The sequence below is a fragment of the Podarcis erhardii genome (assembly GCF_964252035.2).
Source record: "Podarcis erhardii genome assembly, chromosome: 15".
Classification (NCBI taxonomy): Eukaryota; Metazoa; Chordata; class Lepidosauria; order Squamata; family Lacertidae; genus Podarcis; species Podarcis erhardii.
This window is the reverse complement of record NC_138505.1, coordinates 19,639,199-19,654,529: the sequence shown is the minus strand read 5'-3', so window position 1 is coordinate 19,654,529 and position 15,331 is coordinate 19,639,199. Positions and strand designations below refer to the sequence as shown.

Here is a 15,331-nt window from a genome sequence, read left to right as displayed (position 1 = left end):
TAATGTTAATAGCATCTGTAGTAGCTTCTTTACATGGGGGGGGGAGAGAGAGAGAAATGGGGTGAAAATAGGTAAAACAGGATGATTAAAAGATAGTACCTTTTTTGTTATTAAATAAAGGTGATGTTCCTATATTAAAGGGGGGAAATCATTGGTGCGTGTGTGTTTTATCAATGTTGAGTAACTGGGGGCGGGTAGAATTAAAATATTATCCAGGTCTTAAGAGTTATAACAACAATCAAGCACCAAACAAAACATATTCCTGAATAAAATTATGGTCCCTATATGTCAAAACAAACAAACATTGGCGTGTGGCTGGGTGTTATTAATCTTCAGTAATAGGAAAAGGGAGGGGGAAATTAAAGCACGATTCCCAAAGACCCAGCTCTCGAGATAAATTATTTACCATTAAATTCGCCGCGAAGCACAAAACCAGAACAAAGCAGATGACTTTTCACAGCATTTGTGGTAGCTACTCCCCACCCCCACCATTTTTTTAAAAAAATAAGTAATTACCAATAAAATGTCCTTAACTATACTTATTGTGCCAAACACACAAAAACAAAACGAAGCAAGAGATGATGTTTAGAAGAGTGGGTTGTCGTTTTTTGCTAGCTTGCCAGGTTTTTTCAAAATAAATATAGCTGCATCCACTCTTAAGGGTGCCAAACACACAAAAACTGGACAAAAAGCAGATGTATTAACCAGGAATTATAAATGCTTGGGGGGGGGGGATGACACGTGCGTGTGTCAATCGCGGGAAGGTGCCCATCCGTGAGGCAGCCTCAGAAGAGCCACAGAGATGGGAGAGGAGTTTTCGCTCTCTCTCTCTCTCTCCCCGCGAGGTTGCAGCAAGGCCCCGCCCCTTAGTTACCAGAAGCAGCAGAGGCGCCTTAGCAACACGGAGGGAGGGAGGGAGGGAGGCAGCCCGGCAGCCGTAGCCGCAGATACCTCGGCGCGGAAGTCTCGCGTGCTGCTGCTGCTGCTGTTCGTTTTAAATTACACATCTCGCGAGAGGCGAGGTTGGGCCGCTTTGGCGCCGGCGAAGTGAAGCGGCGCGAAGGTTCGGCATGGAGCGCGCGGCGGCGGCGGCGGCGGCGGCGCCTGCGGGGAGGACGGTGGCCGGGAGGAACGCGAACTTGCCCTGGTATAGCGCTATCAATCGATGAAGGGCGGGCGGGGAGTGTGCTGTTGTTGCTAGGAGGCTGCGTGATGGGGGCCATTAGTCCCCCCCCCCACTCCCACAGTTTCTTTTCCAGAGGGCAGGGGGCTTATATTCTGCGCCAGGACTCCGCTCCGGAACCTGTTTCCCAAGCTAGGATTTTTCCCTTGGGGGTGTTCTGTGTAAATCATGCCGAGAGTGTCCCAGAGCATGTGCAGAGTGTTCTCCTCGCTCACCTTGCTGTTCTCTTCATTCGTTCCGCTGCATCTTCATCCACGGAGCTCAGGGAAGCAATGAGCACGGTGCCATAGCTGTCAACGTTTCCCTTTTTTTTAAGGGAAATTCCCTTATTCCGAATAGGATTCCTCGCAAGAAAAGGGAAAAAGTTGACAGTAATGCAGGGTGCTCTCTTTCCACCACCCCCTCTTCCTGGTGATGGTGGTGGTCATAATAACAACAAGAATAAAAAAGTGTATTCCTGTGTTGTGTGAATACATAATAACTGCAGCCATATATTGTAGGATTCGTTTCGGTCCCACACTTGGGATCTTCTGTCGAAAGGTAGTAAAGGCATATGCGCAGTGCCAAAGAATGAGGGGGTAAGTGCCAGCCTCAAGGGATAAAATGACCCACTTTGATATGGCGGTAAGCGTCTGGGGTGGGGATTCTTGTTTGGGAGGTCTGTGCAGGGCCATTCTCTGCTGGGGTGAGTAGAAAGTGGTAAGCAAGCAAGGCAGCCTTTGAGCTCTTAGGCAGTTCTCGTCGTCAGGTATGGGGTACCTTTGGCCCTCTGGATGTGGTTGGACTAGAACTCCCATCATTCCTGACGATTGGCCACACTGCCTGGGACTGATGAGAGTCCAGCCACACCTGGAAGCCCACAGGTTTCCCATGTCTGTTTTGTGTGTCTGCGTCTTATAAGATCTCTGTCCCCACCCACGCAACAAGACAACCCTCACCTCCAAACTTAACTTGAAATCCGAAGTTGAGCAGTCCTGGATTCTATCACTCTGTGGCCCCTTCATTCTGGCATGGTCACTGTTAAAGGCAGTATGCCCCTGAATTCCATTTGCTGGGAATCGCTAGTTGTAGGGAGAGTTGTTGCCCTTGGGGGCATCCCATGGGCACCTCTACCTGGCCACTGTGAGAACAGGATGCTGAACTAGATAAGCCTTTGGTCTGATCCAGCAAATCCCTTCTCATGTTCTCCTGTATGTGTAGATCAAGCCTACACCACATGTAGACAGGATTTCATCTGCATTCTGTCTTTTACTGGCAGGGTAGAAAAATACCGACCTCAGACGCTGAGTGATCTGATTTCTCATCAAGACATTCTGAGTACCAGTAAGTATCAAATATTTCCAGTGCTTTTATATATAATCTCAAAGCCTTTGGGAAACACATAGTTTATTTTTAAAGCAGGTTTCCCTGATAGTGAGCCTCCCCAAGTCAAGCTGTCTCAAAAAGTAACAAAGGAAGGAAGGGCTGTTTAGCTTGTGATACACCTTGTGATAACAAGTGTGATGACAAGAAAGGAAGAGGACTATATGGCATAGATGAAGGGTCATAAGCTGTGAAAAAGCATGTAATATCCGTATTCCTTATTTGCAGTGCATTGACAAATGCAGTTGTTGCCTTTGGACATCACAACAAACCACAGTTTATTGTGACAGGAATGAGTCTTTGCAAGCGTCTCATCCTTTGGCACGGCCACGAAGAGATCTGACTTACCCATTTCAGATTAATCATATCTGATTAATCTCAGTGATGTTTCATTTGAACAAGTCAGCTTGATAACACATGGTTTGAACTTCGTTTATTTCAAACAAGCTGCAGTTAAGGTACAGCCACAGTTTTGATTTCAGATGATGCAACAAGCTCCATTAATAAAATAAAGCAGAAGCTTTTGCTCTCATAGCCAAAAGGAGGGAGAGTGGAGTGACTTGTACCAACAGCTGTTTGGCCTTTCACCATCTGGTCGTTTGGTAATTTCAACTTGATTTAAAGGTTGGAACCTGCTTATTTCTTCCCTCCCCGTCCCTTTTGCCTTTTGCGTCATGCCTATCAACTTGTAAAAATTAAATTCTTAAATTGTTACCTTGAGCATCAGAAATGTCCTTTCACCTCTCCTACCAGTTCAGAAGTTCATCAGTGAAGATCGACTGCCTCATCTCCTTCTCTATGGACCTCCAGGGACTGGCAAGACTTCCACCATTTTGGCCTGTGCTAAACAGCTTTACAAAGACAAAGCATTTGGCTCAATGGTCCTCGAGGTAAGGTAACCGAAAGAGCTCATCATCTTCTCTAGACTCTTGTGCCCATTCTCTGTGCAGAGGAAGTGAAGAAATCACGATGCACGATTTATATTTTGTTAGCCTGCCCTATCCCACTACTCAGGAGTGACAATACTTTTCTTTGTTGCTCATCTTCCAACAAACCTGTAAGGCAGTGCTTTTTTCTTTTAAAAAAATGTTTAGGGGTACTCTCATTTTCCTACTCATATTGAAATACTGCCCCTCAATGAAGCCAAACCTAGATTCACAAAATGTTTAGGGGTATGCGTACCCCTGCATCCCCCCCAGGAAAAAAGCACTGCTGTAAGGTATGCTGCTGACATTCCTGTCATAAAAAATGGGATGGAAAGTCAGAGTTTATAATGAGAAACCTACACGGGAGAGGTGGTGGAATAACAAGCTCTTGAACCAGCTTCACTAGGTGCCTGTTTGTCTCTGAGCTCTATGCATAGTGCTGGTTTTGACTTAAAGCTCTGTGTGACCTGGGAGCAAGAGTCTTTTTTTCTTTAAAAAAGAGTGTTGGCTTTACAGAGTTTTATTTTAGCAAGCTTCTGCAGATATGTGATCATAGGATAAGCCCTGCTGGATCAGTTCATCAAATCCAATATCGTACATCCCACAGTGGCCAAGCAGATGCCTCTCAGAAATTCATAAGTAGCTTGTGCAATATTTTATAGGCAGGGAGAATATACAGTGGTACCTTGGTTGTCAAACTTAATCCATTCTGAAAATCTGTTCAGCTCCTGGAACCATTCGAAAACCAAGGCACAGCTTCTGATTGGCTGCAGGAGCTTTCTGCATTCAGTTAGAAGCCGCGTCGGACATTCTGCTTCCGAAAAACATTCGTAAACCAGAACATTCACTTCCAGGTTTGCGGCGTTCGGGAGCCGATTTGTTCAGGAGTCAAACCATTCGACAACCAAGGTACCACTGTACATTTTGGTAAAAAGGAAATAGGAGTGCTGACAACATACTGTGTTAAGTGGTATATACATTGTTGAAGCAAATTTTTAAAATACTTGTATCTGAACTACAGGATAGGAGAGTGTAAGAGAAGAAACAGGTCAAATCTCTCCATCTTTTCTGGCAAGAGGAAGTCCTTTATAGCAGAGCTGCACTAATTAACTGATTTTAAAATAGCACTTTCCTTAACTGAAACGGGGTTTCCCCAGCCAAAATTCTTAGGAATGTAAATGCAATAAAGTCAAGAAATATATATCTATATATATTAAAAACATTTATTAATCATCAGTCATCATTACTAAGAATCACAAAATGTGAAAAAGGAGGAGGAAAAACAATAAAACAGCATGTTCTGAGAATACTATTGAATTGTGGAATTATTAGATATGGAAGTTTCTTGGTGGCAAGGGAGGGACATGCCCTTTATTTCTGAGACTCATAGCTCCTAATTATATTTCTCACACTGTACCTTACAAACTCCTCTCTGTCCCCAGGCCCTTTTTGACATGCCACCGCCCCCGGTCTTTATTCACCCACCTACACCTTCCCATTAATCCTGGGTTGGGGGGGTGAGGCAGTCAATACAGACCACATTGGGATACCCTGAACTAAAATGCAAAAACAGAAATGTCACCCACCCTCCATGAAAGAATTGCTGCATACCTGCATCATCTGAAAACAAATGATGGGTTGCTGTTTTTTGCTTTAGAACCACTGTTGTTTTTTTCTTGCCTACAAACCAGTTGACTAACACTCATATGATTTTAAATCCGCAAAGATTTCGTTAATTGGACGAGAGCCCTGCAGTTTAGCAGTTGGTTTCAATGGCGTCTATATGGTGTTCACATCTATTTAATTGTTTTGATATGATAATAAAACAGCCTCCTCCCTGTATCCTTACTTCTAGTTTGTTAAATCCCACTTTCCTCGCTTTTCAGCTCAATGCTTCAGACGACAGGGGAATTGACATTGTCCGAGGGCCTATCCTGAACTTTGCCAGCACGAGGAGCATCTTTAAGTAAGTGCCCAGGACCCTCCGAGCCCCTCCTGAAAGTTCTCTCTCCCCCCCCAAAAAAAAACCCCTTTTGAAATAGTGTGGTCAATCCACCCACAGCCTTAATAGCCAGCACATAGGGCTCCTTGCCACCATGCGCCTCAATTGAACATAGAATAGGTGCCCTGGGAGTGATGTGGGTTGGCGTTCTGTTGCTTCCTGATGGAACTGAACAGAAAAACATACTCAGACCACTTTGTAAGTAATGCTTTTAACTGGGTGCTTCCAGACTGGTTTTTAAGGATTTTCCATTCAAAAGCTTAGCCCTGTCCCATCTTAAAACCAGGACAGACCAGGTTTCATAATAAGCTCCTCCCTCCCTAATACCGTGTAAAATTACTTGCACAGTTGATAGAAATAACATTAATGTGAACTTTTACAAAGAAGAACGTTGAAGCATGGTTGTATAACCCAATACAGAGAATACTTCTTAAAAGGGCTCTAGTTCATCTTTCAATTATAACAGCAAAGTAGAAAAACCCATTCCTTGCCCTGAAAAGACTCGAATAAGCTAATCCAGTGGTCGCCAACGTGGTGCCCTCCAGATGTTTCCAGTCTGGTCATCCTTGAGCATTAGCTATGCTGACTGGGGTTGATGGGAACTGGAGTTAAGCAGCATCTGGAGGGAACTAGATTGGCTACTCCTGGGCTAATCTTCAAGGCCAGGGCAACCAATGTAATGCTCTGCATTGCTTGCTGGACTACAACACCCATCACTCTTAGTCGTCTTGGTTCGTGGCCAGGGATGATGGGATTTGTAGTCCACGAAGATCTGTGAAACACCATGTTGGCCCCTCCTGTCTTACACCCCAACCTGAGTCTTTGGTTTCCAGGTCTGTCACAGAAAGATTCTGAAAGGCGACATTTTGCATACCCTGTGCCGTGTTTTTTAACTTAACCTTGCCACATTGTCACCTAAGCTTGTCACTTTCAACCGTAGCCCGCAGTCATTGTCCCAGTCGCCTGCTGAAGGTTTAGCCAGGGCTATTCAAAAGATGTTGCTTGAAAGCTGAGGTGTATCCATAGAAAAACCTCTTTGCCAGGCTCGACTCCGCCTTTGTTTCTTGAAGATGGGTTGCATCTGTGTCTTTGTGGTTTGCTTGAAGTTCTGTGTCAAACGTCAGTCATCTTCTCCTTCCCTCCTGCTAGGAAAGGCTTTAAGCTGGTGATTCTGGATGAAGCAGATGCCATGACGCAGGATGCCCAGAATGCCCTCAGGCGTGGTAAGTTTACCTTGTGCTGGGGGGAGTAATAGTGTTGCAGGTACAGCGAGCTCACGAGGGTAGCAGTTCCTAAGGCTGTATCTGCAGCATCTCGAGGTTGCACTGAGAGAGACTCCTGCTTGGCCCCCTGAAGAGCCTCTGCCAGTAGTGTAGGGTTCTCCTAAACGTGGACCACCTGTGTTCAGTGTAACATGCAAAGAAGCCGGTTGGAGGGAAAGGGATGAGGAACATGCGACCCTCCAGAAGTTGTATGCCAACTCCTGTCTGCCCCAGTTGCCACGACCAGCAGTCAAGAATGATGGGAATCACAACTAAGCAGCAAAGGGGAAGGGCAGCAGTGCAGGGGTAGAGCATCCTTTGCATGCAGAAGGTCCCAGGTTCAGTCCCCAATGGTGTCTCCAGGTAGGGCTGGAAACATCCCATCTTGAACCCTGGAGAGCCACTGCCAGTCCGTGTAGACAGTACTGAGCTAGATGGACCAGTGGTCTGACTTTGGTGTAAGGCAGCTTCCTATGTTCTCAGCCTTAACTGCATTCAGTAGGCCTCTGTCCCTGCTTCAGCCTCACATGAGCTCATCTCTCTTCCCAATCCTTTGCACCACCTCTCCAGTGATAGAGAAGTTCACCGAGAACACCAGGTTTTGCCTAATCTGCAACTACCTCTCCAAGATCATCCCAGCCCTGCAGTCGAGGTGCACCAGATTCCGCTTTGGGCCCCTGACTCCTGAGCTCATGGTTCCTCGGCTGCAGCACGTCATCGAGGAGGAGGGGTGAGTAAAAAAGCGCAGCTGGGTGGCATCGTGGCATCGTGGCTCTTCCCCTCTGACTGCGCCTGGCAACCGTCTTCCTCCAATTTGTGCAAATGTTGGAACTGTCGATCTAGCATTGGGAATATCAGCCCTAGAGTAATTGATTACAGCTCCTATATCTCCTGTGTACTGATTGAGTTTTGAGGAACTGCGAGATTGGTGGGGACCAGAAAGCCCTTTCCTTCTCTGACCCTTGAGACTCCACACACACACACACACACACACTGCCGACCATACCTGCCTCTGCAGCCATGCCCCTTCCCAAACCTCCTTGAGAGTTTTTGCCTGTCTGGAATGTGTCCTTGAACTCTTGACAATGCCTCTCGCTTGCCCAGCTGGTGTGTTTGTAGAAATTAGCCTTCCGTACAAAGGTAGAATTCACATTAGTGGGCTGGGGGAAAAGTACATCTGGCGACCAATGTGCCACTTTGGTTTCAGATAGTACATGAATAGATGAGTCTAAAAAGCCTGGGACACAAATTTTCATGACCCTCTATCTGTCATGATGGCTCATTTGCCAGAAGTAATGTATTAAGCATTAACTCTGGAGATGTATAGTCGATTGTGACCACACTAAGCCTCTTATCTAAGCCTCCTAGGAGTTAACGCTAAATACATTACTTATGGTAAATGAGTAATAGCCACTAGAGGGCAGTGAAAATTTCTGTCCCATGATTTTTAGACTCATCTACTATCTGAAACCGAAGGGGTGCCTTGGTTGCCAGAAGTGAAATACCTTGGCATTTTTTTCAGCTCTCCCACTACATTGCTTGCTCCTTCTGCTTTTGCCTTTGGCCCTGCCCACCACCAGCATGTGGCCCTCAGAAAGTTGCCCAGAAAGCATTGTGGCCCTCAGGCTGGAAAAGGTTCCCTTCCCCCTGATTTATTCTGTCCTTTTTCTGTCTTTCAGAGTTGATGTAAGCGATGATGGGATGAAAGCCCTGGTGACGCTTTCCAATGGTGATATGCGCAGGTCTCTGAACATCTTACAGGTACGTATGGCTTCGGATTTCTGTAAAGAGCTAGCCATCAGATCAATTCCCTACTCTCACAAGAACGAGTCTTGCTGGATCGAGCCAAAGGTTTGCCAACTCCTGGTGTGTTTTCACCCAGTGACCAGACTAAAGGAGGATGTGAAGACAATGGCTGTGCTGTGCGTCCCCCTCCTATTGTTTGTCCCCAGCAATGGAATTTGGAGGTGGAGGACCTTCGCTTATTGTTAGAGCACCTGCTTTCCATGCAAAAGGTCCCAGGTTCAGTGTGTGGCCTCTCCAACTTTAGACTGGGTAAGACTCCATGTCTGAACAGCCTGCAGAGCAGCTAGCAGTCAATGGAGATGATACTGAGCTCGATGGAGCAATGTTATGGATGGTTAAAAGAGTTTTCTATGTTCCTACTTAATTCAACCCTTTATGGCTCTCTGAATTCAAAATACACACTGTCCTGTGACAGTATGTGAAGAGGAGTCAGCGAAAGGTGAAAATGGCCCTGAGGGTTTGCAGCTCAGTGCCTGCCCTGCAACCCCTCTGCATCTTTGCAGCAGCCTCTTCTGTTTTGTAGCAGCCTGTAGTAGAGGCTCATCATTTCTTCCTAGAGCCATGACTTCATCTGCAGCCACCTGTTTCCTCCTTCACCCCTTGGATGAAGCACCCGGTTGGTGCCTCTCCCCACCCTCCCAAGTAGCATCTAGCTCCCTCCTTCCCTCTCTCTCAACTGGAGTTGCCAGATTCCTCCTAATTCTTAACAGCATTTTGTATTGACACAGATTCACTAGCCCACCTAACTAACACACCTCCATAGTTGGAGGCAGTAAATGATTCTGAAGCCCCAGGAGGGGAGCGGCCTCTTGTGTTTGACTCCTGCTTGAGGATTCCCCCCAGGCATCTGGTTGGCCACCATGAGAACAGGATGCTGGACTAGATGGGTCATTGGCCTGATCCAGCAGTTTCTCCTTAGCTGTCAGTGTTCAGGAATGGTGGGAACTGGAGTGCAGAAGCTTCTGGAGGGCCACAGCTTCCCCTGCCCTTGTCTTAAAGCAGAGGCTGAATCAGCTTTGGTTGCTGGTGTCAATACCTTAGTTCCTTTGCTGCACAATGGTTTCTCTTCTCTTTCCCTGCCAGAGCACATCCATGGCCTTTGGAAAGGTGACCGAGGAGACAGTCTACACCTGCACGGGGCAGCCGCTCAAGTCTGACATTGCCAACATCCTTGATTGGATGCTGAACCAAGATTTCACCACTGCCTATCGCAGTATCCTTTGAACCCCATGCCGAGTGGAAATCCACCTGCAAAGCACTGGGCATAAATATTCCTGATATCGGCTGTTGTGTTTGTCTGCCCTTTCCTTCTCCAGCTGCACTGGTCTCTCCTTGGGGGCTTTCAGATCTGGGTTTTCCATGGGCACTCCAGTTCAGTAAGCAGGGATTCAGGTAGGGAATTGCATCCATTCTACAGAATGTACCCGTCGTGGACTTGCAGGTTGCAGAGGAGTGGTGAGAGACAGCAGCCGGGGAACCCCCTAGGGAAGAAGGCTGCGGGCCAGGGGATTGGGACGATGAGAGATCAGAGGGAGAAGCAGCAGCAGACTGGGAGATGTTAGAAGCTGAAGAGGCAACAGAGTTTAGTGAACAGGGAGAAGCTGAGGCAGAGAGCAGTTCAGACTCTGAGGCTGAGGTGGAGGGTGGCAGAGGCAGAGTGGAGGCAGGCTGCTGAAGAAGCCATAGGGCCTCCCCACTCCTGCTGCAAGCAGCTCGTGTCCCCTCTGGTCTCAAAGAACTCTGAGAAATGAAACTGGCAGAGCAGAAGTTAGTTGTGCGCAGACGCTGCCCGAGACCTTGGGAAAGACCCTGGAGAGGAGGAGTCTTAGTGGACACTGGGAAAGCAAGGACCTTCAATCCTCGCAAATGCTTCATTGGTGGAAGACCTAGAAAGAGTTGCTGAGACCTCTAGACCTGATCTGTGTTGTTTCCTTGAATAAAGGGTTAACTTCACCTGCTTCAGGTGAGCTACTGCTTTGTTGATGACTCCTACCCTGACAGTACCTCACCTTGACACTCTGCCCAGATATCATGGAGCTGAAAACGTTGAAGGGTTTAGCGCTTCAGGACATCCTGACAGACATCCACTTGTTTGTCCATCGAGGTAAAAAAAAGAAGAAAAACGCCTGGGGGTTGGAGGCTTTCTCTATGTTCTGACACAGATCAGAAAGGCTGATCCAAGAAAGCTGAGTGGTTCAGAGTTCTGAAATGACTGCTGAGCGTGCCCAGTAGCTCTGTTGTGGTATTTCAACTGTAGATCACGATAAAAGGGGGACATCTCTGCCTGTGACTGTGTGTCTTCACGTGTGCGCAGGTCCTGCATTTGGCAGAGAGGGACCTTAAGAAGATAGCACCTTTTCCCAGCAAAGTGGTCCTAAATGAGAACTTGGAACCCTTGTGGTGCAAAGCTCACAGAGTTTTCCAAACTGTGTCGCAACACGTTAGTGTGTCAGCTGCAGTGTGTAGGTGTGTTGTGTGAACGCTCCCTGCACTTCTCCCAGGGCTGGAAAGGGGTTGGCTTAACCTCTGGTTTACTAGTAAAACTGAATTACTGTGTCACGAAATGATATATGTCTAAAAAGCTTGTCACCAACATGAAAAGTTGGGAAAGCTGTGGGTTAGTGTGTTTGACTAGGAGCTGGGAGACCAGGGTTCGAATCCCCACTGAGGCATTGAAGCTCACTGAGTGACCTTGGGCCAGTCACTGCCTCTCAGCCTAGCCTACCTCCCAGGGCTGTTGTGAGGGTAAAATACAAAGTGGGGAAGATGCATGTACACCCACCTTGAGCTCCTTGGAGAAAAAAAAGTATATAAAAGTGAGAAAGAAATCAAATAACTGAGCGTTGAAAGCCATATTCGCAGGCCTGCATTCTCCTGTACGAGATTTAAATTATGATCACCAATAAATCAGCCTTGTGTTTAACCACTAGCCTAGTAGCTATAGGTGGCAAATAATAGCTCGCAGGCAAGTGAATGGGGTGGTGAAAGAATCATAGAGTTGGAAGAGACCACAAGGGCCATCGAGTCCAACCCCCTGCCAAGCAGGAAACACCATCAGAGCACTCCTGACATACAGTTGTCAAGCCTCTGCTTAAAGACCTCCAAAGAAGGAGACTCCACCACACTCCCTGGCAGCAAATTCCACTGTCGAACAGCTCTTACTGTCAGGAAGTTCTTCCTAATGTTTAGGTGGAATCTTCTTTCTTGTAGTTTGGAACCATTGCTCCGTGTCCGCTTCTCTGGAGCAGCAGAAAACAACATTTCTCCCTCCTCTATGTGACATCCTTTTATATATTTGAACATGGCTATCATATTACCCCTTAACCTCCTCTTCTCCAGGCTAAACATGCCCAGCTCCCTTAGCCGTTCCTCATAAGGCATCGTTTCCAGGCCTTTGACCATTTTGGTTGCCCTCCTCTGGACACGTTCCAGTTTGTCAGTGTCCTTCTTGAACTGTGGTGCCCAGAACTGGACACAGTACTCCAGGTGAGGTCTGACCAGAGCAGAATACAGTGGCACTATTACTTCCCTTGATCTAGATGCTATACTCCTATTGATGCAGCCCAGAATTGCATTGGCTTTTTTAGCTGCCGCATCACACTGTTGGCTCATGTCAAGTTTGTGGTCAACCAAGACTCCTAGATCCTTTTTACATGTACTGCTCTCAAGCCAGGTGTCACCCATCTTGTATTTGTGCCTCTCATTTTTTTTGCCCAAGTGCAATACTTTACATTTCTCCCTGTTAAAATTCATCTTGTTTGTTTTGGCCCAGTTCTCTAATCTGTCACGGTCGTTTTGAAGTGTGATCCTGTCCTCTGGGGTGTTAGCCACCCCTCCCAGTTTGGTGTCATCTGCAAATTTGATCAGGATGCCCTTGAGTCCATCATCCAAGTCGTTGATAAAGATGTTGAATAAGACCGGGCCCTGAACACGCAACATAGAAAACAAGAGGCCACCTAGAGGGGGGAACCCCCCACCACCATTCTTCCAAGTCCAGCACAGAAATACGGCCATCTTCTGCCAGCTCTCAGCAGGCTAGAGAACAACTTTGCAGGCTAGTGACTTTTGCAAGCTTCTTTGCAAGGTTGTAATTGACAAGCATGTCTTCCATGACCATTGTGGTAGAATAACAGGGATTGTTGCCTTTTGGAAAATGTCAGTGATGGCCTTTTCTTTTGCTCTACAGTTGACTTCCCATCATCTGTACGAATCCAGTTGCTGATCAAGATGGCGGATGTTGAGTGAGTGTCACTGGACCATAAAACCGTCGTCTCTGGCAGGCGGGGGTGGGGATAGCTGCTCTTGAGCAGTGACCCAGAATATTGCATACATTCCCCTTAGTGTTCAAAGCCCTAAACTCATTTTCCCCAAGCCCAGAACTCCGTTCCTTTCTTTCTTTTTAATAAAGTGTTTCAGGGTAAAATAGGCATAGCTCACTTAAACTTAAAGCACCAATTAACTGTTTTCCAGTTGTAAACTTAAGAGGTATATATAACCATGCAACATTAGCTGTGGGCAGTTTCTGGAAGACGGGGATAAAGTTGCATTTGTTAAATATTTTCCCTGCCCCATGAGGGCTAGAACCCTGCATGCTCTCTTCCTCACTGTAATGAAAGCCAAGATTGCCTGGTCTGCTGGGTGAAGGCTCATATGGGGTACGAATTGGCAAGGTCCTGGATGAGCTGCTATTAACAGGCTTGTCCTTAACCAGCTCCCCCTCCAACCAAAAGCTGCTTTAGTATCCACCTATTTTCTTGTACATGTCTGCTGCTTTAAAAATACAACTGACTGGTAGGAAGACTCATCCTCCATCCTCTCTTTTTCAGGCACCGCCTGGCTGCAGGGACAAGTGAGAAGATTCAGCTGGGGGCCCTTGTTGGTGCCTTCCAGGTCACCAGAGACCTGATCACAGCAGAGGCTTAGAAAAACCCCCTTCTCTCCAGCTTCTCGTCTGCTGTCCGGTCTACAACTTCCGCTTCTGCAGCTCCAAAAGACAGAACTCCTGTTTGGCTGTGCATCGGCGTTTTTGGCAGCTCTTTACTGAGCTCCCTCAGAATTTAGGGTCACCTTAAGGCAGGGGTGGGGAACCCCTACCCTGCAGGCCAGATTTAGCCTTGCAACACCATTCCTTGAAGCCATGCCCACCTGCGGCTCACCTGCCATCAAATGTGAGACAGGCACCCAAGCGGCTACAAAGGAGCAGTAAGGAGCTTGAAGTGAGTTTCAGGTTCTTCTTCCCTGGAGCAAGGCTGACTCCCCCCTCCCCCCTCCCCCCCCCCCCGCTTTTAGCAGCTGGTTTCCAGTGAAAACTTTCACCAAGTAGGCAGGACAACCCCACCAGTCAATCATATGATGTCACGACGACATCAGACGATTGACAGGTGGGTAGCCTCACCCACCTGCCATGGTTCATAAAACAAATGTGCTTTGGGGCAGAGGAAGGCGATTATTCAACATGGTCTCCAGGTCTAGATGGGTGCAGCAAGGTGCCATGCAGGAACAGAGGGTGAGCATCCTTGGCTTCCAGAGTGCGGCAAAAAGGAAAAAAGCACCTGCCCGTGTCAGGAGCCAGTAGCTCCCTGGATGCTTCCAGACCACTTAACTACCGTCAGCCCCAGCAAACAATCAGAAATAAGGGAAATCGGGGTCCAGTACCATATAGAGGGCCACAGGTTCCCCTAAGTTGCTTGAAAGCATCTCTTGAAAGATTCTTGAAGTGTTGCCTTCCTCCTATTGAAATGCAATAGTGGGTTTTTTGTGTGTGTATTGTAATAAAGCCTAATTTTATTAGCTCCTAGCCTAAGTGTCTTGGTTCAATACAGTTCTACATCCAGGGTGATAAGTAACCTCACCTAGTTTTTCTGCCTGGCGATCCAAGGCCAAACATGCTGCTAGTTGTGTGAATGGCAGGTAGCAGGCATGCTTTAACATCAGTAGAAGCTGCAGAGAGGCTTGAGCAGCAGGAGAGATGCAATCCAGGTGCTGGGAGCCAAAGTCACCTTGCCACCCACCGGCTTCTTGTGTGTTCCGGAGCAGGATCTGCTCCACCATGTCAGCCCTCCAGATATTTAACAATGTCATCTCTGTGCTAAACATGCTCCACTCTTCCAACCACTTCCTTATAGGACTTGATTTCTAGACTGGTCATCAGCCTCTAGCCACACTTTCTCTACTGTAGTTAGGCGTGGAAACCAATTGGCTTCATTTATTCTCCCCACGACAATACGTTCACTAGAAACCTTGATAAATTAACTCTCTTTCAGTCCAAAATTTATGTAGTGTACAGGAGTGGGGAGAGACATTTCTATGGGACACGCCTTGGAAGGTGGCTGCATAAGGAACGTGGCTTCCAGATTAATTGAGATCTGCTTTCGCTTTCAGCTCCTAAGCCAGCCACATACTTCCAACCAGCGTCCAGAACTCTGATCTCTTTGACAAGCACTCTGCCTAACACATCACATACATAAAGAGGCTAGAAGAGGAGAAAGCCCATACCAATGCCTTAAAACGTCTTGCACCATCATAGTGTCTCAAACTGAAGCTTTTAACACCTCTGCATCTTTAGGGGGACCTGCCACCCTGTTGGGCCTCTTACCCTTTCAAAATAATTTTATCCAGGGCTAGGAGCAGCTGGTGCAAATTGTATAGCAGCGACAATAAACCTGTGGCCCTCAGAGGCTCCATCTCTCCATCAGCCCTAAGTCCCACCGTTCCTCCAAGGAGCTCAAGCTAGTATAAACAGTTCTGCCTCTCCCTTTTATCCTCACAGCTGCCTTGTGAGGTACCCTGG

At 47.2% G+C, this 15,331-nt stretch overlaps 1 protein-coding gene across 3 annotated transcripts; it reads left to right on the top strand.

The window, feature by feature from the left end:
* Positions 1–1,001: 1,001 nt before the first annotated feature.
* Positions 1,002–14,338, top strand: RFC5 (replication factor C subunit 5). 3 transcript variants are annotated; one of them, XM_081842046.1, is made up of 11 exons: positions 1,002–1,147; positions 2,442–2,506; positions 3,299–3,435; positions 5,358–5,437; positions 6,623–6,696; positions 7,306–7,465; positions 8,415–8,496; positions 9,625–9,754; positions 10,568–10,645; positions 12,728–12,782; positions 13,368–14,338. In XM_081842046.1, the coding sequence occupies exons 1-11, from the start codon at positions 1,071–1,073 to the stop codon at positions 13,462–13,464; spliced, it is 1,035 nt and encodes a 344-aa protein (XP_081698172.1). In that variant the 5' UTR covers positions 1,002–1,070; the 3' UTR covers positions 13,465–14,338. The 3 variants fall into 3 exon arrangements, with proteins under 3 accessions (XP_081698172.1, XP_081698173.1, XP_081698171.1); XM_081842047.1 differs by having other exon boundaries at positions 1,104–1,147; positions 3,304–3,435; XM_081842045.1 differs by lacking the exon at positions 1,002–1,147 and adding an exon at positions 1,585–1,761.
* The last annotated feature ends 993 nt before the right edge of the window (positions 14,339–15,331 follow it).